Raw genomic sequence first — 24491 nt, forward strand, 5'->3', positions numbered from 1 at the left:
ACACTGTCAGTGTGAGCAAACCCAGGATAATTAGACCAGAATGATGAATTTAAGTCATATAGAAAGTGCTTGAAGGAACTACAATATAGAAACCATGCTACCTCTAGCTATATACAGTTAGCATGTGTTAATGTATACTGTAGGACAGACACTATCCTGAATATTTTACAGCCTTAATTCATTTGTCTCACAATAATCTTTGACATAGGTTCTGTTATTATTGCTTCTATTTTATAGATAAGGAAACTGAGGCACAGAGAGGTTATATAACCTTTCCCAAGGTCACATAGTCACAAACTCTGAAAGGTTGGCTCCTATTTTCAATTGGAACAAGAAATTAGAAGAGGAACTAATTGGCTACAGAAGAAAAACAAGCAGCGTGGGTGCTCTAGAAGAGTACAATTTGATTCCATCTCAAAAACTTAACAATTTACCTCATCTCAGAAGAATCTTGCTGAGTTCTCTATCACTGGAAGCTTTCAATCAGGCATATTTTTGAGGGATTCTACAGCACTGGAACAGCGTGGACTAACATGATTACAAGTTTCTTTCCATTTCAAAATGAGTCTATCAGTGTCAGCATAATCCCATATTGGTGGGTTGAAGTGAGAGCATTTATCCTCCTGGAGTCTTAAGGTGTGTTTGGAAAAATCTAGATTAACTGGAACTTAATTTACAGAACCTTAAATTAATCAAAACGTATTGTTGCATTCTGTTTTCAAAGGAGAAGGTGATTTTTAATCATTCCATCCATAAGAACACACATCCAGATGGTAAAGATTTGTTGATCCCCTACTATATGTAAAGTTACATCGGAATCCATTTTTAACTGCCTATTGTTCGTTCCTGTTAATTATGAGAAAATGTAGGCTTGGAAAATTTAAGTGATTTGCCCCAATTCCCACAACTAGGAAAAGCATAACAAGGGCTGGAACACAGGTTTCTCAAACCTTGCTTTCCCCAGCGTACTCTACTCCTTCCCTAAGAAAATCGATAGATGGCTAGATATATTTCCCAAGTAATTTCAACAACAAAGTTTTCTACCTTGTTTCTTGGGTCATTTGCTCAACGAACCTCACAGGGCACTCCTTTCACTAAGGGCCAGCATAATGATTGCTGGGGAGGGATACAAAGATTAAGCAAGCAAACAAAAAACACTGTCTTATCTCGAGGGGCTCAGTACTGAGTAGAGAGGCAAGTCTGAAAACAGGGCATTGCAAGCTAGTGAGAAAAACTGAGAGCCAACTTGCCTGCCGTGCATCTTCCTATTAACTGGGGGTTTACTGTCCTCAACATCAGATTTATTCAAAACTATTTGAGCATCCACTCTGTGCCAGGCATGATGCAAAGCACTGTGGAACAGGGGGCAAAGCACCAAACATGGTTTCTGCCTTCACAGAGGTTCCAGTTGCTTGATCTCACGTGTTCTGGCCTGGCTCTTCTTGGAGTTTCCATATAGGAAGACAGAGAAACTGTGGAGTCATGTCTTACTTGGATGTTAGGTTAGAAGTCAGTGAGAAAGACAAAAATAAATATAAACATGATTACTGTCGAAAACTGCTGTATCGGACATGACATACTATAACTCTAATCATCCAGAACAGCCAGGTGTTTTTTTTTTTTAAACCCCCTGGTGTTATAAGAGACCATTTTTTACTTTGTTTTTATTTTTACCTAAGCGCCAGACAGCAGGCTTGCTTTGAGGGCTCATGCTGTACGATAAAATCATATCTTGGAATATTAAATATCACAGTCAGAAAGCACAATGCAGGAACTGAGACGGAGTGAGGGAGTAGTATTTTTATGTGTCTCCACTTACTCTCACTGAGGGCCTGCACTCAGGGCTCTAAACTACAGAGAGCTGTGAGAGATGTTTGGGGAAAAGCAGGAGACCCAAAGAATATTTGCAAGCAATGAAAAGGCCTGGTAGAATTGTTCTATCAAAGATATGGAGAAGAATCTGTGCCCTTGTTGGGATGGGGTGAAATTTGAGGGGGAAATAAAACAAACAAAACACAGAAGGATCTGGTAAAAATCACTACCCAAGCCTCCAAGTCCCAACTACCAAGCAGAGGGCAATTCTCAAGCATCCGTGCAAACCTGGTCAAGGGTGTGGGCAGGGCTGGGCCTTGAGGTGGGGAGACTTGGGAGACTCTTGTGTTTTGTCTTCTGCTCACGTATCTCTCAGAAAGTTTGTGACTGAGCCTTCCCATTTTTACTGAGGGAAGATATAACACGAGGCAGAAAGTTCTTATACCTGAACTTCTCTTGGGAGAGCAATGTGTATATGTTTACAAAATACCTATTGAGAAGCTCTTTGGTTTGGAAGGTAAGATGCCCCCAAATCAGGCTTCACCCATAAAAGATGAATGCTGACTCTCGTGCAAAAGCCAGGGAAAATAACTGGTTCTCCTCCTGAGAGGGAGGTTCAGTGAGTTGGAGGAAAGAGTGAAAAGGAGAAAGAGGAAATGAGGCAGCTCTGTGGCGGCGGAAAGTGGCATGCTATTGCAACTGACCTCCCAGACACCCTGTAGTTTCTAGAAAATTCTACAAAATTACAAAATGCTGGGTGTGGACAGCTTTCTTGAGGAAGCTACTGAAGGGGTCCCAGTGTGGGTGAAGGACAATTTGGGGTAAAACAGAGTTAGCCCACGTGGACACAGGGTCAAGTGGATAGGGAATCTCCTCACTGATAGCTTGGGGACTCTCAGGAACCCTGCCTTGAATTCCGGACACATACATCTGACTGCCTCCTCAGCATCTCCACTTGGATGAACAAAAAGCACCTCAAATGTCAAGAGTCCCTCACCAAAATCTGTTCCTCTCCAAAGGCTCCCCATCACAGGAAATATTCCCACCATTCAGTGGGCTGCTCAGTCTACCTCTTCGGGATCTTTTTCACACCCTTTCCTGTGGTTTCATTTTCAAGTCCATCAGCAAGTACTGTTGGCTCTGCTTTAAGAGCCTACCCCAGGGAATTCCCTGGTGGTCCAGGGGTTACGATTCTGCCCTTCCACTGTTGGGAGCACGGGTTCAGTCCCTGGTTGGAGAACTAAGATCCCTCGTGCCATGCAGTGCGACCAAGAAAAATATAAAAAAAATAATAAAACCAGGCTGAGGATCATTAAAAATTTTTTTTAAATAAAAACCTACCCCAAATCTTCCAACTCTTAACACCTCTGCCACCACTAATCTTGTCAAGTTCCGGTCACTTCAGAAGACCCTTGCAGGAGCCTCCTGGCTGGTCTCCCTGATTCTGCATGTGCCTCAATATTGTTATTCTCCTCACAGAGTGATCTTTTAGAAATGTAGGTCTGATCATGTCAGTCCCCTGCTTGAAACTCTCCAACAACTTCCCCATAGCCTTACAATAGCCTGAGGACTCTCTGTGACCTGGCTACCAACTTTCTCTCCTACTCCTCTGCCTTCCCTGGTCTTGCTGCTACTCTTCGCAGTGGACAGGCACACTGTATTTTCAGGGTCTTTGTATTTGCTGTACCCCAGTCTGGACCATTAATAATGGGTGAAGCTGGGATTCCAAGCCAGGTAGCTGAACTCCAGAGCCATTGCTCTTAACCACTGTCACTCACCAACCCCACAGCACAGGTCATACTACCTGATACTGTACTACTTATCTTTTCATTTATTGGGGTTTTTTTTTTCTCCCTCTCTAAAATATAAACTTCATAAGGCCAGGGCCTTTGTCTATTTTGTTCATCACATAGTGCCTGGCACACAACTGGCCACTCTATAAATATTTGTGGAAGGAATGAGCCTTAGCTGACATCTGTGATACAATGGCTAACACATGCCCATTAGATGCAATATTCACTAGTCTTTACAAAATCCTCACTTTAATGAGGATGGAACTGTGGCTTGAAGAGGTTAAGTATTTGCCCACAGTACACAGCTAAGAAGTAGATGAGCAGGGATTTGAACTGGGATCAGTTTACCTTCAGAGCCTAAGCTCTTAACCCCTGGGCTATGTTTGTCCTCCTACCCCAAGGTCCTGCTTCCTCTTCTCCCTGATCCATGTGGAACCTAGCTATACCAAGGAAATAATTAATTTGTTTGAAGAGCTCAGAAAAACCTTAAGAAAACAAAAAACACCTTGGTATAAAGCATTACACTTTTTATAACTGAATAGTACCTGTTCAAACATATAGTCCATTCTTCTGATTTTATAGCTGAGATTAAGGTGCAGAGAAGTTGAATGGATGTCTAAGGCTCCCAGGTTCCAAGATGCTGCAGAAAAATCCCTGTGTAAGGAATCAGGAAATCTTCTAGTGAGTAACTGTGTGTTATGATTTGAGTTATATCCCCCTCAAATTTATAGGTTGAAGTCCTAACCCCTAGTACTTCAGAATGTGACTTTATTTGGAAATAGGATTGTTGCAGATGCAACTAATTAAAGCGCTACTGGAGTACGGTGGGCCCTTAACCCATGACTGGTGTTCTTACAGAAAGGGGAAATTTGGACACAGATATGCACACTGAAAGAACATCACGTGAACATGAAGGCAGAGATTGGGGTGCTGCATATACAAGCCAAGAATGCCAGAGATTGCCAGCAAATCACCAAAAGCTAGAGGAGAGGGAAGAACAGATTCTCCCTCACAGCCCTCAGCAGGAATTCACTCTGACACCATGACCTTGGACTTCTAGCCTCCAGGACTGTGAGAATAAATTTCGGTTCTTTAAACTACCCAGTTTGTGGTACTTGGTTATGGCAGCCCCATGACACTAATATACTCTATCATCTCAGGCAGGTCACTGGCCGCCTCTGGACCTCAGTTTCTTTAATTATAAAACAAAAGGCAGAGACTGGAAGATCTCTGAGGAAATTTTGTTTCTGGAATTGTATGGCTTATTATTGCAGGGCTCTGAGACAAACACCTTTTTGGTTTGGAAAGCCTGAGACATGGGGTTGTATTTCACTCTTTCACAAAACTACTTGGTTCTATTCAGTTTGACAAATGTATATTTATTTCAGAAATTGGATTTGGTACTGGAAGTTCAATAGCGAATAAGATCCATCTTCTGACTTCAATGATTTATGGTCTTTTGGGAAAGACAAAAACCTAACTTAAATACATAGTGGTAGGTATTAATAATCATAACATTTCTTAGAACTTTATGTATATCAGTTCATGTAATTCTCACATAACCTGCTATAAGCTAGGTATCATTATAATTATCCCCACTTTACAGATGATAAAGGTGAGGAACAGGGGAGTTAAGGGACTTGCCCAAGGTTACACAGTTAATTAGTGTCAAAGCATGAGATGTTCTCAGATTTCCAGAAAAGAGTCCTTATCCCAACCTTGGGGATCAGGGAAGCGTCTTGTAGGAGGTCACCTGATCTGAGTCTTGAGGGATGTAAGAGATGACTAGGTTGGAGAATTCTTGGTAAGGGGCACAGGCTGCACAAATTGTGGGTTGATAAATGGCATTTACCAGACATCTTAGTCCATTTTGGTTCACAGGTTTTAAGGCTCATACAATTGTTGATTTCATCACTCTCAAAAGATATGAGGCTCAGAGAGGTAGCAATGAAATTGTAGAAAAAGCCCTGGGGTTATTATCCCCATCTGACAGATTTATAATCCCCAGTGAGTAAGTGACTTATTTAAAGTTGTACAGGTAGTAAATGAAGGAGTTAGGATTTGAACCCGGGCCATTTGGCTCCAGAATCAGTACAATAAACCACCTCCCTTCACTTGGACTCCATTAGGCTTCCTTCAGTGGACTTAGAATTACCATGACCCCCAACTTATTTATATCAAAATAAGCCTGTGGGAATATGTCAGGGAAATGCCATCCAGCATGTGTGTGTGTGTGTGTGTGTGTGTGTGTTTCTTTCCAACTCTGACAGTTCCTGAGTCTATAAATCAGCCTTTAGCTCCTATGCATTTTGTTAAGCACAAATTATCACCCTCAGCCTTGGCAAAAATGCTGCAGTAACTTCTGCTTCTGCAGTAGCTCCCTACCATCATGTGGGAGGATGACTACTCTTATGGTCTATGTTTTGGAGTCAGAAGATGAACTTTCTTTTAGATTGATCTTCACTGTGGTTTTCCTGAGAGCATGATTATGATTTTACAATCTGGAAGGCAAGTAGTGAGCAACGACAGCACATTGTAAGCTCCTGGAGTGCAGAGCTCCATCTTACTCATTTCTGATCCCTACTTGTCTCTATACTTGAACCAGCGCCTGGCCATGATGGGTGTACAATGTCTGAAGACAGCTGGGGTGAAAGAAAGCTGTTATGGTCTGAATGTTTATGTTTCCCTAAAATTTGTATGCTGAAATCCAAAACCCCAAAGATGATGTATTAGGAGGTGTCACCTTTGTAAGGTACTTTGGTCATGAGGGTGGAGCCCTCATGAACGGGATTGGTGCCCTTGTTAAAGAGGGTCCAGAGAGATCTCCAGCCCTTTCTACCAGGTGAGGATACAAGTGAGAAGGCACCAGCTATGAAGCAGGAAGTGGGCACTCACCAGAATGTGATCATGCTAGTATCTTAATCTTTGAATTCCCAGCCTCCAGAACTTTGAGAAATAAATTTCTGCTGCTTTTAAGCTGTACAGTCTGGAATTTTGTTATAGCAGCCTGAATGGACTAAGACAAAAGCCTTAGCTACAAGTGTGCTTCTCTCTTCTGGAGCAGTGGTTCTCCACTCAGATTACACGTTAGAATTACCTGGGGAGACTTTAAAAATCTGATGCCCAGGGCTCCACCCAAGACCAATTCAAACAGAAATCTGGGAGTGAGGATGGAACTCAAACATCAGTATTTAAAAAAAATATTTATTCCCCAGATGATTCTAATTTTGCACCAACGGTAAGAACTGCTCTGTAGGAAGAGACCTGCAAATAGTTATAAATATTTATAGCTCTAGATATTTTAAAGTCACACCTATGGCTATTCTAACCAATTCACTTTTGTCACTCAATCTGTAAAAGCTCAGAGACAGTGGGGTGCAATCAGAAATCAGGGATGGTGGCAAAGAACTATAAATACTAGCTCTGGAACCAGCAGGCAAGCTGGTTCTGCAACAGTGGCTCACCTTCAATTGTCTTTAAAAAGAAATACAGTAATTTCAGTTTATTGAATGGAGTTTTTCTAGAGCAGACCCCTTCCTGTTTCACGAACCACTTCCCCTGTGGTTAAAATATCATGGGCCATCCACTGATTCTTATTTGCAGGCTTTCTCAACACACACACACACGCACATGCACACGCACGCACGCACGTACACACACACACACACACATACACACACACCTTTCTCAGGATAAATTTTTTTTTAAGCTGACTTTTTCAACGAAGCATTATTTTGTTTATGATATTTACACAGTTCTTTCCAGAAAGAAAAGCATAACCATATGATCAACAGGAGACTCCATGGATCACTGAGATGACCATGAGTGTCAGTCAGCACTCCTTGCATTGTGCTTTAAGGTGACTCTTTGGACCTCAGATTCTTCATGTGTCAGATGAATCAATGGGACAATCTGACTACAGTAAGCTAATGTTGGACCATCTGACTACATTAAGTTGATGTGCTATGATTCATTTTTCTAGAGGACCCAGCCAAGTTGGAGATTCCCTTTATTCATCCAGTAGATTAAACTCTTCAGATTCTTAAAGTGGCTTTGTTTCTTTTAATTCACCGTCTCCCTTCTCGTACCACTGAGCTAGTTGAACAGTTGTTAAAAAAATAAATGTTTCAAGCTAGGGGACTTTTTGGACACAGATTATGAAACTTTAGTTGTGATGCTGGCCAAGCAAAGTGGGTAGTTTTCTCTGTGGGGTACGGTAGGAGAGAAGAGGAAAAAAAGATCTGCTTTCAATGCGTCAGAACTAACCACAAAATAATTGGGCCTACAGTCTAATCTAATCATGCTTTTGTTTATTCACCTCATATAAAAGTCTCTTAAGAATGCATCTGAGCACAGTATATAATAATACTATAACATACATTGTGAGAAACTTAGGAAAACAATAAAATGTCCACCTGAAATAAGCAGTGTTCATAGACATACAAACCCATTGGTCATGCACATTTGTGCCATTTCTTGAACTACTGAGTCACAATGCTGAACTGAAAGCATGAAACAGATTTTACAGACAGAGACTGAAGCCACTCAGAGGCCTGACAAGTGTTATCAGAAGCTTCACATTTGCATAATTTACTACGTCAGTTCACATTTTATTATAAAATTCACATTGTTTTATTGTTCTCTTTTGTAATTAATTGGAACATGACATTCCTGTTTAACAGCAGGCAGGGGGCTTCCTCTTCAAAGTCAGTGGTTTGGGGACTCTCCGGAGAACCATCTGTGAGCTGCTTGTTAAACTGAATGTAGTGTTTCTTGTTAAACCGAAGCCACAATTATAGTAGAACCCAGTTAAAACTCAACTCATGTGTACAGATTTGGATAAAACAGGGGTAAAAACCGCATCCCACTGCCCCCTACCCCTATCAAACTATACAAAAGTAAAAGCTCAATAGAAACCATTAGTATCTAATGTGAGAATCCCGTTTCCAAAACAGTTCATGAAAGGGTTGAGCAGTATTAGCAACTCAGACCGGGAAAAGGGCAGACCCAACTGGTGAGGGGCCCGTATGTCTCTCTTCAGCGATGTTCAGGTTCTATAATAATACACAATACAAAACGTTACAGGAAAAGTCGTAACTCTTAGGCAGAGTCTTCTACACAAATTGAACACCACCGTTGGCAGGCAATGTTAGATATATAAATTAATAACTTACAAAACATTACATTATATACATTAAGTAATAAATACACGGTTATAAACAGAAACGGAGGTGATAGCGTGGAAGGCAGTGCAAGAGAAAGACGGCAGCATTAAACTGGAAACGGTGTAACTGGTGTTAGCGTGAAGAGGGGCGCAAGAGAACAGGATGGGGACTGTGCGACCCCAGTGGCACAGGGGTTCGGGACCCGACAGGGTAACTGCTCATGAAGCTGAATTCTACACAGATTGTTACTGTGAACAACATGACTACCCCTTAGTTTGTTCAACTTTATTCTGTTTACAGCAAAAAAGTGCAACTCTAGAGGAGAAAAAATACTGTTGGAAGCAGGCAAACAGAGATACTTTATAAGGGCAACTGAGGAGTTGTTTGGGACCACAGGAGAAGGAAGTTGAATGTGGTTAGAAGCGTAGCCTTTCTATTTGCCACAGTAACTATAGTCAAGTGAAAGATATTGCCCAAGAAAGAAGGAAGACCATTTTCTTTCCTTTTTTTTTCCCCAGAAAGAGTCAGAAAAGTTTATGTCAACTTTGAACGTTTATCTGTGTAGAAGTTAATACTAAACTCTAGGTATTCAACAGGCATTTTAAAGACGTGAAAATGTTTTACAAAAAAGGCACACAGGTTGGCAGACAAGGGGACAGGTGAGCAGATATAGAAATGACATTATTAGTCAGTCAGTTCAGTCACTAGAGGGGACAGATTCCCAAAACTTAGTGCAGAAAAATCTCTCAGTTTTATGTCTTCCATTTTCAAGCCATTTGGTTGTGATGCGAACTTGGCCTCCAGAACCACAGAAACCTTCAGCTCTCCACTAAGCTTGCAAGCAAGGCAAGTCAACTGTGGAATTTCCTGAGCTGCTATGTGCTTCCCGGTCTTGCATTCTGGCTCCAAACTCAAGTAACTGGAAAGGCCGGGAGGCCCTTGTCCCGTGCAGGCCTCGGCCCCCATGGTGGGCTGGCCCTACCATACAGCTGGCATGCTTGTCAAGGGTGGAATGTTCATCTCCATATGAAGAGGGAGATTATGTGTCAATTGGGGACTTGTCTTCTGTTGTGATGTCTACATCAGTCTCTCCCAGTGAATCCCTATTTTCTGGATCGATCACACAGAGTGTCTTTGTGTTGCTGAAATAGTTGTGGCCCTCTCCTTTTTCGGGGCCTTCAGAATCCTCCTCTTCGAGGGTCAGTTCAAATTGAAACTTCTCCATCAGACCCTGGCAGTCTCTGTTCTGCTCGTCCAGTGGTGGGGAGGGACTCTGGGGTATCATGCTCTGATACCAGTTCCTGTTATCTTCTAAAGTATCCAGGATGTCCTGGGCATCAGGCTGTACCAGGTCCGCCCAGGTCTCCCACAGCGGATGGACAATGTAGTCGATGAAGCCCACCTGGAGAAAAATAAGGTTACACACCTGTTATTGTGATGGGCCCTGGAACACCAAACAAGCCGTCCTGGTTTGCATGCAAAGAAAGAGCCACAACAACCCAAGAGAGGTCAATAATACTGGAATCTGTTATTTGAGTACCTACTATATGGTGCATCCTGCACTGAATGCAATATATACATTATCTCTTAATCATGCAGAGTAAGTATGGTTATTCACCATTCACAGAGGAGGAAACTGTGACTCGTTGAGATGAAATATCTTGTCAGAGATCACAGAGCCAGTAAGTGGTGGAGATGGGACTCAGTCCCAACTTTGTCTGATCCCAAAGCCTGTGTTGGTCTCACTAGAACTGATTACTTTTCCTCTGACGTCTGCCAGGTAAGAAGTCTGGATGTAACCCTGGCTGGGAATGACTTTGTCACTCCTTGGATTCTGTGAGTCATTCTCTGAAGAAGGAAGCTCCAGGTCTACTGAGCTCTGACTCAACATTCTTTCCCTGATAACTTTAAAATATGCCGCGGTTTTAAAATGAAAGGGAGCCGGCCTCGTATGACTCTGAGATGTCTCAGGCTCTGTGGAATGTTTTTGGTTTGTAGACGACGTAGGCAAAACACTTGAAAACACTTCAAGCCCCTAAACAAACAAATATCCCCTCTGCAGACACGTCTGCAATTGTTTTAGATCCAGAGGGCATACCGTCATTTCCATCAGGAGAAAGAAGGAAAAATAAAGACAATTAAGCAGTTCCTTTGCTAGTGTTCCTGTGAAGAAATATGAAGCTTATGGCTCTGTTATGGTTTACACAGGGGCTATGCATCCTGCATGAGCTGGCTCTGTGGCCTTATCCTGACCTTTCCACTGTGGGACAAACAGGAAACATTGGGGGTGGGAACAGGCTGAGAGAAAGAATAGGCACTAGTTGAATGAGGGAATGGAATTCCCCTGTCATGGTCTGGGGAGCTGGAGAGATGCTGGGTCGGGATTCAGGGGTAGATGAGCAAAGGCAACTTCTGTGCACCCATGGGCATTACATAGCTGTCTTTCCACACTGCTGGAAACTTCCCTTTATTAACATTCTGGATTTGGGCCAGTTATTTAACACATCAAAGTTGTACCATATCAAAGAACCTTAGTCGTATGTGACTTTTATCTATCTGTTTATCTATCTATCTACCTATTATCTATCTATCTTTTCTCTGGTGTTTCCCTAGCCTAAACAAACAGAATTCATACAACAATCAGGGCATCTCTGATCTGCACTGATTACAAGAACTTCGACTGTGGATGATTCAGATATTTCTCTTGCTTCCACCCACTCCTCTTTCCTCCCTTTTACTTCTTTATGTATGTTTAGTGGTTTTGAGAGACTATTTTCAAGGTGTTTTCCAGGGACCTGAAAAAAACAAGCTCAAGGCAATGGAGAAAATTCAATCAGCTGAACACAGTGCAGTCATTTGCTTTCTTCATTTGTTCTGCTTCTGCTAAATGTTCAGCACTTTTTTGAAAGGTAGCCTCTAGTTGCTTATTTCCTAGGCCCTGGGACGAGAGAACTCTACAAATCAAGGGCTTCATTGCCAGACTACTCAGACAATGCTCACCAGAGCCCATCTGTGGGAAATACCAGGGTGGACCACAACATCATGGGAACAGTGAGACCTGTTCTCAGTGATGGACAGTGAATAGTTTTGGGTGGAGGGTAGCTGGGTGAACTGGACCAAGAGGACAGCTTCTTCACCTGACACACTGGGGAAATACCTGCTATGTCTATGTCACAAGGCTGTTGGGAGGTTCAAATGGGATAATGTATGGGAATGTGTGGAACACCACACAGAACATCATATACATACAAAACACCACTGTTGCTAACAAAAGGGCAATATGCTATTTAATTAACTAATTCATGAATATCTTGTTCTAATTAAGGCATTAGGGTATTTGAATTGGCCCTAACTTTATGTTATCATGTGTTTTTGTGGCATATTAGACCTTCAGAGCACTTACAGATTTTAAACTCGTTTGATTGGGTTTCTTTAAAAAGCAACACAACAATAATTGCAAAGGAACTATACATTGATATTATAACTACATGTAAATTTGGGAGTAGAAGGTAGTGGGGAAAGAGGATAAACACTAACAAAAAATACTCTGAATGCTTTTGTGATAAAGGCCTTGGGCAGCCTAGAGACACAGTCTTAATCATGACTGCCTGGCTCAGGTAGTTTGTTGTCTTGAAAAAAATAGCATCTCAGCCGGCCCTGAAGCCTTTGTAAGAATATCGATACTATCTAGTGCTACATATTTTGCAGCTAGTGGCATCTGGGGCATTTCTGCATCTCCCTGCCTACAGTGTAATGTCCCCCCAGTCCTTAGCACACAGAGAGTTTGTAGCTTTGGACACAACCAAAAGATGTCAGCATGCTCTCAGAAGTGTCGACGTGACCTTGGAAGGGGACACAGGACAGCGCTTCAACTATGAGGCAGAGAGATGTGTGGGAATGAGATTCGTCACCTCTGGTGATGGTAGCAGTGTGCATGATTATGGAGAGACAACGAAAACAGGAAACAAGGGTGAAAAGCAGAGGTCCTGGATAAAGACAGAGCTGGGGGAAACCTAGAGGGATGAGATGAAGGAGACAGCAGCATTCAGTTAAATCAGCAGGATTTGTTAAGGTCATAGACAATGATCTAAACTGAGGATACACAGTCCAAACTTTGATGGATTTCTGAAGACTGCTTTATCTCCTCGTAGTGAAATTGAGTGTAATGCAGAAGGCGAATGAGTCATGAGCATAATGGAACTAAATAAAGTAGTTGCTTCCTTATAATTTCACACACACACACACACACACACATATTTAAAAGAAAACAGCTAGAAAGAGCCCTCTAGTTCGACCATCAGCAGAGCTCACAGAAACTTTGAAACCTTATATTAGATACCTGGGATTTTTCCACGGAAGCTGTGTGCTTATCACACATGGGGCTAATCTCCATTCCCCTCTCCCGTTCTTTGTCTCCCTGCTGGAAAAATTCCTCCATGATGCGGTCTGTCCATTGCCGATACAATTCCAGGGACTTGGTGGGGTTACTCAGGTCTGCACAGTGTACCATGTTGCGAAGGACCTGAAATCATCAAATTTTGGAAATCCCATAAAATGAGGTATAAATACTACCAGAACATCTCATCCCTCTCGTACTAGTACACTTGGTACCAGACCCAAGAACATTTTAGTTGCATTATAATTATGGTGCTTGCACCAAAAAAGCAGGATTACAATGGCGCTGGCCAGAGTTGGTTATTTACCATTATAAGAGTCCCCAAAGGGAAAATATGTCTTCTTTGATTGACAGTCATTGAATTAAAAAACTGGAAGGGACATTAAAGGTCAGATGCTGCCATGGTTTCTTCTCCTCAGTTTGGAAAAAATGCAAAGAATTACTCAAAGTAGATGTCTTCATATTTTCCACTTGTGGAAAGAGGAGACCAACTGAGGGCAATTTGTATAACCAAAACAGACCTAACAAAGTTCAAGTCAGTGGGATTTATGTCCAAACATGAGCCTTTGGGATCAGCAGTCACGTATACCCTATTATAAAGAGATTTTGCTGTTTATTTTTAGAATTAAGCAACTCAATAAATAGGGTTCTGTTTTTCTTCGTAAATTAGAGAATCAACTTGAATGTCCATTTTCCTTTGCTCGTTCTTAAAATAAGCCCAAAGCCTTAGTAGTAACCTAGGACATGCAACTAAGTAAACTTGTTTTTCTTTTTCTAATTGCTGCGTCATTAATTTGGTGTGGCTTTGTGTTAAATCAAAGGCTTCTGTCAAATACCTGTATACGATCAGTATAGTTGTCCAGGAGAAGAACGCCGGAACTTGTAACTTTCTTTGTTTCTACCATTGTCTTCAGGTCTGCCAGCAGGCTCATGTGTTTGGACATATCAGTTGCTAAGACCTGAGGTTAAAAAAAAAAAAAAAGGAAACTCTCAATAAACTCAGTTTATCAAGAAGATGGATTTTCTCTTCCAGCAAAAGTGAGGAACACAGGGAGACCAAAGTCTTACCATGTCAATAACCATCTTCCTGAGTGTCTGACGCTGCTTCTTGGTGAGATTCTGGAAGATGTCACAGTGTTCTTCTTGGAGCAGTTTGAAACCCACGGCAAGGTGATGGTTTTCCAACACAGATTCATCATTATACATCAAAGCAAGTTCTGAATCTAATAAACAAGGGAAAATGATGATTTAATAAAAAGGGATACAATTCAAACTGTGGAATTACCTCAGTGTGAAATCAGATCTAGTTCTCTCCATATGATCTTAAGAACCAAGACCCCATATGTCATTTTCTATTAGAGCAGAGTCTCCCTCTACAAAGAGAAATAGTCAGTTCCTAAGTTAAAAAAAAAAAAAAAAAAGTTTCCAGTAGATATTAGCTCATAAACTTTCTCTTTGATTAAAAGTCACAGTATTTTTAAAATCCTTTTTTTCCTTTTCACTTCAGATGAAGAATTTGACATTTTAGGTAAGGGCATTCCCAAGCAATTAATCCTATTTTTATCTCAGTTTGTAACTTCCCTTATGTCCTCACAAATGTGTGCTTTGGAAAAAGAACAGACTGAAAATGCCACTAAACTTTACCCAAGGTATTAAAATTTTTCACATTATCTCACTTTTTGATATGTTTCCCAGCTCCATCAATTGTGAGTTTTGGATTTTCAAAGAAGATAATGGTGTGAGTGTAAAATTTCACTTTATTCAAATAATGTAGCTCTTTGGAGCTTTCTGTAAATATGGTAACAAAACAATAATTTTTTACAACAATCTTGATATCCCAGTTTCTGCCCTATGGCCCTATACAACAGAAACTGCATTATCTAGTTACCTAAACTACAGCTTCTAGCCTGCCTTTCACACAGAAGAATCACAGACAACCTTTGTTAGGCAGCGCCATGGTCTGCAATTGAGAACATGGTCATCAAACTCACGAAGCCACATTTTCTCTTAACCAAAATGATAACCAAGTGATGATAATATGTTACTAATTGTAGGTGTTGTTACTCATAAACCATTGCTTTTACAGTGTGCTTTGAGTTACATCTTCAGAAAAGGTGGTGGGTTATGTGATGTCGTTTCAGCACTCTTGCCTTGTTCATCCTGTGATCAAGGGCATAGCTCTGCAAGCTGGCTTTTTATGGTACGTGGCTTTGGCAGAAAGACCATTTTTCTGTATAAAGCTAACTGGCCTATATATGGAATGGTTCATGACACCACAGTAGACCAGCTGATATAACCCACACAGACAAGCAGCTGCCCAAAGTTTACGTTCTTTCAGTAGAAAAACAAGGTAAAAACCAAGGTACCTCACACTTAGTCATTCAAATATCCTGATGATAAAGTATGATAAGGGCTCTTTCACAGCAAGTAGCTCCAATATTTCTTAAAACCGTCAGCACTTGATGCTAATCTTGACCACAACAAGATAACCAGTATTCTCAGGAGAAAAAATTACTTAGATTTTCAGCATTTAGAAGTGGTACATTAACTGGGAAAAATCATGGATTTTCATTAGCATGGATACTAAATATTTCGAGCATGACAAAAGCTTTGAGTAGGGCTTGGGATCCTAAGGATGGGCCAGCCCTTGAAGGTCACTGAAGTCAGACCAATCCATACTACAGACCAGTGCATAATCAAACCTATGAAGCTGGAAGAGAGTGTGTGAGACTTTTAATGACCCGACCCTCCATCCTGAATTGTGGAAGCTTTTTCTTGGAGTCTTATTTCTATATGGAGGCTCCCATGCTCAGATACAACGTTTGAACCTGCTCCCTCAGTAGAGAGGGACACTAGTGGGTCGCCATGCTCTGTGTGAGAGCCCTGCATAATCCTAAAGAATCATTACCACATTATTCCCAAGCCTTTCCGTATCCTTACTGGATAATTCCACATGTGTTACTCTTTCCTCACATATTGCATTTTCCAAACACTGAGTACTTTTTATGGCTCCCCTCTGACCCTTTCCAAGTTCTCCATGCAGCTCAAAGTGATGTTGCTAGACTGGACACAGTATCCAGGAAAGGTCTGACCAGTTTGAGTGGAATGGAAGGATTACCTCATTATTACCCTTATTATTATCCATAATGAAAACATCAGGAGGAAAGAAATGAAGCAGTGACTCATACAATTATCTCAAATGACTGTTCTAGTGGCGAACTCACTTGTGTTGATGAGAAACTGATTGGAGACTCCAGGATGATCAACGTCATGAATAGCAGCTGCAAAAATGGCGGCCAGGATTTCCAAATCTGTGAAGACGGCCTGCAGGGCAAAATGAGTGCACTGAACTCCACGTTCCATTTGCCTGTCCTGCTTAATTAGTTTCATACTAAGGTACCCCATTTCATTCTTGTTGGGAGAAAGATGGTTTGTTGATTTCTACAACGTCTCAATATACTATTTTAATTAAATGTAGATTCTGTCCATCATCATAAGGTCTCCTATGTGAGAGGATTGGTGGTCAGAGCCCATGCCCACATCGAGCCTGCAGGCTGAGGCTCGGGGAAGGCGTTAGCACAGCGCTCATGGTAAGAGATCAGGTGGTACCTGATATTTGTTTCTTGGATAAGTGGTATAACAGGATGGTGCTTATGCAACACAAGCACATATAGTGGTCAAAGAAGCACGTCAGACTGGCTCTGCTCTGATATAAAAAGCTTCATATGCTTTCAGGCTGCATAACTAAGGCCAAATTCCAGATTTATAAGCCTGCCAATAAGTTATTTCTTAAAGCTAAATTTGTAGCATGGTCAGAGCTTTCACACATTTATTCATTCATCCATTCAGTCAATACCTATCCACTCAGTGATTAGTATGGACAAGATTTGAGGACATTTCTGAGAAATGAGACCTAATGCCAACTGCTCAACTCCTTCATGCCATCCCGTGAAGCCTCCCTCCTCTGCCCCTACCTGTATGCAATGATTTAAACCTAGTATTTATTTAGGTATAAATTGCTTCTGGCTGAAATGTCTTTCATCATTCTCTGTGGCTACTTAAATCTTCTGATCCTTCAATTCAATCTAATTACGCAAGGACACATTGAACTCTCGCTTCTCTAAACATCTGTGGTTCTCATGCTCAATTTCCAGCCACACAGTAGGTAACAGCAGCAGACAGTTGATAAACAGTGTTGGCCCACCGTGTGATACTGACACAGAACATAAAAATAATACTGTTTTTTTTTTCCTTCAGGGCTATAAAACAGTCTTAGCTTCTTGGATTTCATTTCTCAGAATATATGGAACCCAAGCAATAGAGTTGGGGTCAGTTTAATCTTTCTTCACCTTCCAAGCTGAATCTGCAGAGGTGGGCTTGGCTAGGGCATGGCCAGTCCCTTCCCACAGTGAGCCTACACATTTTGGAAATACCTGACCACCACTGCCATCTGTCAAGGAAGAGCATGGACTGCTGTACCCACTGGGCTGCTTATAGTGATATATACAAATGCATTAATCTGTGAGAGAAGCAGTCACAGCCACCTTCTAGAGAGATGTCTAACAAGTTGGAAAGCTGTCCCTCTTTGCTTCGGCATTGTTAATTCCTCAGTTCTAGATTTTTCAGTTACTTTTCCTTCAATCCATAGAACCAGTTTTATGAATTCTTAGGCGAATAAGCTTATGGATGCTTATTCTTAACAGGAACTATATAGAACATTTTATATTATATTTCTGTGCTATCCCTCAGAGGACCTGGGATGGTGTAGGCAGCTCAGATCAGCACATGCATACTGAGGATATACTATATACTAAATGCTGAACTAGACACTTATTAGGTACTAGAGATACAATGACAAATAGAGCATCCTATTAACTGCTTGATAATTAAATAATTTTTCAATTGTAACAGAGGTAAAGGAAAGGTTACTCTGATATGAGAAAGCAAGTAGAAATGTCATCCATTTATATTAATAACCCAATTGATACATGCTCTACATAATAAAGAGCCAGTTCCAGTATGCAAAAACATCTAATTACATTATTTCTATAAATATATCACATGTTGTATGGCACTTTTTAAGGAGGATGGGCAGGGTATGCAAAACAGATCATAACTACTCACATCTAACGCTGGCGTAGAAAGAAGAACATGGGTTGACTGGGCTACGTCAGCAGCGTGTAGGCTGTTATGATATGCCACATCAGCATGGTAATGGTCTTCTAAAGTCATCATGTAGGTAACAAAGGTGTCAGATGAAATTTTGAATGTCTTTAGGAGGTCTCTTTCCTATGCAGCGAAAAGGATTAGAAAATAACTAAGTGGATGTCCAAAAATGAAGAAAAACCAAATCAGAAAAGTAAACTGGGATGGAAAAAAATCATAAAGAGCATCTAATTGGATAACCAACATTCACTCCTGTTTACTCACCTGGAATATGGCATACATGATGCATGTTAGGGGCCTATTGTGTGAATATCCAGCCACATTGAAGATGTTAAGGCCCCATTTGTTCAGGTCTTCCAGCTCCTATCATCAAAATTAGAGAAATTTAGAAATAAGGACAGTTTTGTTCACATGCCTCATTATTTTTATTTATTCTGGGGACAGGGGTTGGCTAAGTCTTTAGAGTATCTAGTTAGAGTGTTCTGGTTGCATGAACGTTTGAAAATGGAATGATCTGGGAAGTTGAGTATCTTCATGCTGGTTAGAAGGTTCTGTACATATTTTTCAGAAAAGGGAGAATGTGTGTTTATTGATAAATTTTGTTGCTGACCTCTAATTTTTTGCCGTATGTCAGTCCTCAATCAATGTTGCTTTCAGAAGTAGGTGCAAGTGATTAGAGATCATTCTAGCCCCATTTCCCTGTCTCTCCCCTTCTCTGCTCACTGGTCCATGAGTAACAGCTAGAAAGCAATCTCAGGGAAACTCCTCTGCCCTTTGGTTATTATCACTGAGAGCCATGTCAAGGAGACTTAGCTGCTAGAATGTGTGTAAGTCAACCCTGATTTAGTATAAAAGGTCATGAAGATGCTAGTCATCCATTACATCCTAGAGCTCCTGCACCACAGAAAGACTTGAAAGAAACATCATTCCATCCTGTGTTGTGGGATTATTCCAAGATTATCTGATTAAAGGAGCAATTTATTCCATTATTAATTACTGCCCAGAGTAAGGGATCCAGGCTCTCCCCAGAGGCTTGGCCCAATGTGTAATCAACCTTCTTCTAATGACATCTTTCAGACGCTCCCTCACTGAATGTTCATTTGTTCTCATTTCATATTCTCACAAGGCTGAGAGAAGCTCAGCAGTCACCTTGCACGGCCTCCGAGAGGAGGTATGAATTCTTTCTGAGCCTTCCTCCACTACTAGGGTTTGGGCTCAAGGATCTAGGCTGTCAATTTCTCTCATTTCTTCTTCAGCTCTGCCAATCAGTGCAGATTTTCTCATCGGTCCTTGGCATACAGTCTCTGAAATATCCTCTGGGGTAATTCAGCCCTGTCTACTGCCCTCACCTTGGATTCTCCCAATATGTGTTCAACAGGATTCTCCATTCATAGGTTAATGGACCCAACTCAGGACAAAATATGGTCCTTTGGTACAGAAAAAGGGCCTTTAACTAGGTATTCAACAATGGACAACGGGCTACATCAGCCTCATCGTACTATTTAATAATAATGCAAAAGCGATTATTATAGGAGCTTTTAGACATCTGCCTGCTATAGTAGGAGCTTTTAGACATCTGCCTGCTATAAAGCAGAGCTACACGAGCACACACCCAGCTCATACACACCTTGGCTAGATGATCTTCATTTTCCGTGTTGACTCCAAAGCGTGAGATACTTGTATTATTTAAGCTTGAACTGTGCGTCAGTTTTCTCACTCCGCTTATCTGTGTCATGAGCTGTTGCTTTTTCTTTTTCTCCCTGTCTTTCTGGGTGGGAGATGGAATCTCCACGTCATTCTGCTTGTCTGCAACAACACAAAAATAGGTTTTCCAGTCCCTGTGTGCCAATGAGAACCCACTGCAATATTCAAAAACAACTTCTAACGGTCTATAATGGATGGCTCATCTTATGAAGGTCTGTCAGAGCGTTATCTCACTTGATCTCCAGGACAATCCGGTGATACATGATTCTATTGCTAAAGCAGCAAACTGACGTCCAGAGGAGCTAAATAAGTTGTTCAAGAAGTGGCAGAGGTGGAACTCAATCCCATGTCTTCTGTTTGCAGGGTGATTTGGGACAATTACACTCATACACTTTCAAGGTGAGGCATCAATATTTATATGTAAATTTCTTATTAAAGTGAATAACTTGTATGTTTGTAAAAACAGAAAAGGTTCATGTAGCCAAGCCCAGGTTAATAAAAACAGGCTTTATGTTTTGCTCACTTTATTATGTTTGTAATTATTGTTAAATTTAAAAGATCCATATAACAGTAGCTGGGTTCAGTTTAGATGAGTAGTATATATGTTAGAGAAATAAATGGCTTCTAATCTTCAAATGATTACTCTAAAGCCTTGGCTTATGACGATTTGAGGTTAAGAGGAAGACTGTAATTTCAGTTTTATTTCATGCCTTGTGTCTATGAATTCTGCTAGTAAATAATAACAACGCCTCTCATTGGTAACAGGCATTACATTTATTAATGTATTTGTGCTTATTAAATATTTATAATCATCTCATTTAATTTTTAAAAAAATTCTGCTACAACAAGATAAAAGGAGGGCTAGGGTTAGTGAGAAAAACATATCTACCTGCTCATAGAAGCTCTTTCTTCTATATCATGCTATTAAAAATATCAGCAATCAAATATTCTATTTCACTTCTCAGGGAGACGGATGGATCCCGAGTCCTTCTGAAAAATGCATTAACTCTCTCAGGCCACAGGGATGCCTGTGAATGCACTGAGGCAATCATTTATTGAGGTGCTCTACAGCTACTTCATTGAACTAAATGACACCCTGTGGCTGAAAGAGTTAATGCAGCTTTCAAAAGTTCCTACATTTATCTCTACTTGTTTCAGCGAAAATGAGTCCAAAGACAACTTCTCTATTTGAAAATGACACATTTCCAGATGGCCTGCTGGGATCTAGATGATTTGCTTTCAACTCTTGCAGCTGATGGCATAGTCACACGTTCTCCCTGGAGACCTCCGCCTGCTCACAGAGCCCTGTGGACAACTCATCAAAGCAAAGTGAGCACAGCGAGGTGGAAGCAGCTGTCCTGGACCCTTGGTACCTGGTTGTAGGGCTGGAGCAAGAGATTTCTCTATCCCTAGCATCTCAGGGCTGTCTCTGGGTGCCCCCAAGTTCCTAGATTCATCAGCCTATGACTCTGCCTTAGGGAGGAATTTTAGTGGTCATCCCCGTTAGTTCAGGGGTTTCCAACCTAGTTCAGCATCAGAAGCACCCAGGGAACTTTTGAAAAATACAGATTTATGAGCCCCACCCAGTCCTACTGAATCAGTGTTTTTTAAAAATCTTCCCAAGTGACTTTGATGATCAGAGTCAGGTTTGGGAACCAATAATAATCCCACATGTTCACTTTTCAGATGAAGTCAGCAACTTTCCCAAGCTAAAGGGCAATTCATTCAACAGATATTTATTTCACAATCACTTTGTTCCAGACGCAGTGATTTAATAGCTTAGAACCCAGGCCTTCAGGTTCCCGTTAAAATCTCTTTCTGGTCTCTCAACCTTTGGCATAAAAACTATATATGACATTACTTTTGAAATTACTTTTCTCCCTGTCACTTCACTCCTAATAATGACTACTTTTGCTAAAATAAAAGGCCACAATAGCCCCTGCGTTTCCTAACCATCATTCTTCACCATTCTTCATGCCTGGTTAACGAAGCTGTTAGATTCTTCTGTGCCAATGCAAATATAAAACCTCTAGTGGGACTAGCAGCTTTTTCCCTTTGTTTAATTAAAGATTCCCTACGACAGCGAGAAATTGAGCCGAACCACTACTGTGTCTGGAACATTACGATAAAGAAGAAAGCCATTATCCACAGAGAGTGCCATTTTGACATTAATGGGTGTTTCCCTATGCAGGCATTGGAACAACTGATGGGTTTCCCTATTCTGAATTTCCTCTGCTAAATGCTTAGCCAGTCCCATGCAGAAGTAACCTGAAACACACACTCAAAGAATCATACTACATGCTTTGTGAGTTCACATTTACAGAATGGTCAGACTACAGTGGGGAAAGAGTGGAACAGTACCAAATAAATAAATAAATAAACAGATGCAAAAAACGTCTCATCAAAACTCTGATAATGGCGGCATTGGAGGTGCTTTTCTTGCTAGCTTACAGCATTTAATCATGCAAAATTCCTGAGTTCTCTTCCCTGTGTCTTGAGAATTCTATGTTCCAGCTTTGGAGACAGTAAGTCGGGGATTTAAAGGGGTGATTCTTCTCTGAAAAAATATCAACTAACTTGTAATATCACATCTAAATATCTTGCTTTAATCTGTGCTCCTTCCCCCTGGGTCCTTTACTTCCTCCTGTACCAGCAACCCGAGCCCATTAACCTGTATGAGTATCACAGACTGCCTGCACTGATGGTCTCTTGCCTGCATGTCAGCCTGTCCATCTGGATGCCATCCTTTTAAATGGAAACAATACAAGTTTCACACATTCCCTGCAGTGAGGGATTTCCCTCCTTTCTGGATGACACATTTTAACTTTCAATGACTCTTACTGAGATACTGCTCTTCAAGTTTAACTGAAATCAATAAGGTCTTCCCATTTTGTGCTCTTGGAGATGGTTGCTGTGCTCTGACAAGAGGCTCTTATATTACTGGAAGCTGTTAACACATTTTTAGGTCCAACAATCCTGATTCTAAAGACTTTTATCCATAGATTACATCTATTACTGAAAGGCGATTTTCTTCTGACAGCCTAATAACCTTTCCTAGTTAAAGAAGTGACAGGTATTTTGATCTAGGAGTCAAGAGAGTGAAGTCATAGTTCTGGCTCAGGAACATTTTAGCCAAGTAATCTTGGTCAAGTTACATACCCTTCTGGGCCTCAGTTTTCTTTCTTGGAAAATGAGGGAACTGGATGAGGCCATTAAGGTCCCCTTCAGATCTGACATTTTGTGAAGAAGGCTTCATGGTCCTCCAGGAATACTCGCCATGCTCACAAGACAGGACGTAGAGTTCCATGTCCTGCATTTGCAGTTTGGAAACAAGCTTTGTTTGTTTGCTTTTTAAGATTATCAAATTGTAAGCCTACAGGCTATTCCAGAGAATCCAGGTTGCCAGGTATGTCTTAGCAAGACTGATAAACTCCATCCATATAGAAAGTTAGAGCTGGAATGGACAGAGGGTGTCATCTACTCCAGTGTTCCCATTTTACAGTTGAAGTAGCTGATGAATCTTTTGTTTATATGATGGATTTTTTTCTCCCTAAATTTTCTCAAGAATATAATCTGTCTGTCTAGTCTGTTTGATCGGGTCTACCTTGTGTGTGCACATGCGTGTGCATGCAAACGCACACACACAAACACACCCTCAGGCTCACCACCCTCCTAATGTTGAGTGTGTAAGGACTGAGGTTCTAACAACCTACCTCAAACCACTTGTTGTTGATAATTTAATTTTGGGGGGAATAATGAGAAGCCAAATGATGGTTTTCCTCAAGAGATATGCCTCCATAGTAAATGGAATATTCAACAGAGTTGACAGTTTCCCGTTCTTGAGATGCAAAGTGTTGAAACTGAGAACTCATTTTTATTATCTTCTCAGCCTCCTCACTTGATAGCCTTTGATGGTAAAATAAGAATAATTGGTATACTAAACTATTCTCATGGTCCTTAGCAAGTAGATAGTGAAAGAGGCTACAAGCCAAGAGGACTGCTTAGGTACAACCTTGGATGATGAAGAGCTCAGAGACTTCCTGCAGCTTTACTCCAGTGGTCAGAGTCTCTTCTGAGACGACAGACAAGCCCTGATATTTTAACATGCAATGTTTATGAACACAAAAATGAGTCCTTGCACTTACTGATTTTATTCTTCTTTCCCACAGTCATTAACCTGGAGACTGTCCCTAAAACAATCCCCAGCTTATGAAAAATAATTGGGTGTCACACAGATGGACAGGAGAAGATGCCTGCCTTCAAAAGCATAAAGGGGGATAATGGAGAAGAAAAGGATCAGTACACAACACTTTCTGTTCAATTAGATTCTAGCTCCTCTTGGAGCTAGGATGTATGAAAAAAATCTTCTCTTTGTTCTCTGACAAAGGTTGCCACAACTGCCGCTGGAGAAAACCAGGTGCTGCAGACACCCACATACTGGAAACTGTTGGAAAG

General features: G+C 41.1%; 1 protein-coding gene across 5 annotated transcripts in view; it reads right to left on the reverse strand.

Moving 5' to 3' along the window:
* Nucleotides 1-7898: 7898 nt before the first annotated feature.
* PDE4B (phosphodiesterase 4B) overlaps nucleotides 7899-24491 on the reverse strand; it is a 596036-nt gene continuing 579443 nt past the window's right edge. For all 5 annotated transcript variants that reach the window (XM_029227603.1, XM_029227604.1, XM_029227606.1 and 2 more), the window contains 8 exons: nucleotides 19960-20138; nucleotides 18597-18695; nucleotides 18291-18455; nucleotides 16391-16490; nucleotides 14235-14389; nucleotides 14003-14125; nucleotides 13110-13292; nucleotides 7899-10172 (listed from right to left, as the gene is read on the reverse strand). In XM_029227603.1, the coding sequence (XP_029083436.1) occupies nucleotides 9810-10172; nucleotides 13110-13292; nucleotides 14003-14125; nucleotides 14235-14389; nucleotides 16391-16490; nucleotides 18291-18455; nucleotides 18597-18695; nucleotides 19960-20138 (1367 nt within the window). In that variant the 3' untranslated portion in view covers nucleotides 7899-9809. The remainder of the gene's footprint in view (nucleotides 10173-13109; nucleotides 13293-14002; nucleotides 14126-14234; nucleotides 14390-16390; nucleotides 16491-18290; nucleotides 18456-18596; nucleotides 18696-19959; nucleotides 20139-24491) is intronic.

This window comes from Monodon monoceros, unplaced genomic scaffold, assembly GCF_005190385.1.
Source record: "Monodon monoceros isolate NGI ecotype Baffin Bay Population unplaced genomic scaffold, NGI_Narwhal_1 Super_Scaffold_18, whole genome shotgun sequence".
Lineage (NCBI taxonomy): Eukaryota > Metazoa > Chordata > Mammalia > Artiodactyla > Monodontidae > Monodon > Monodon monoceros.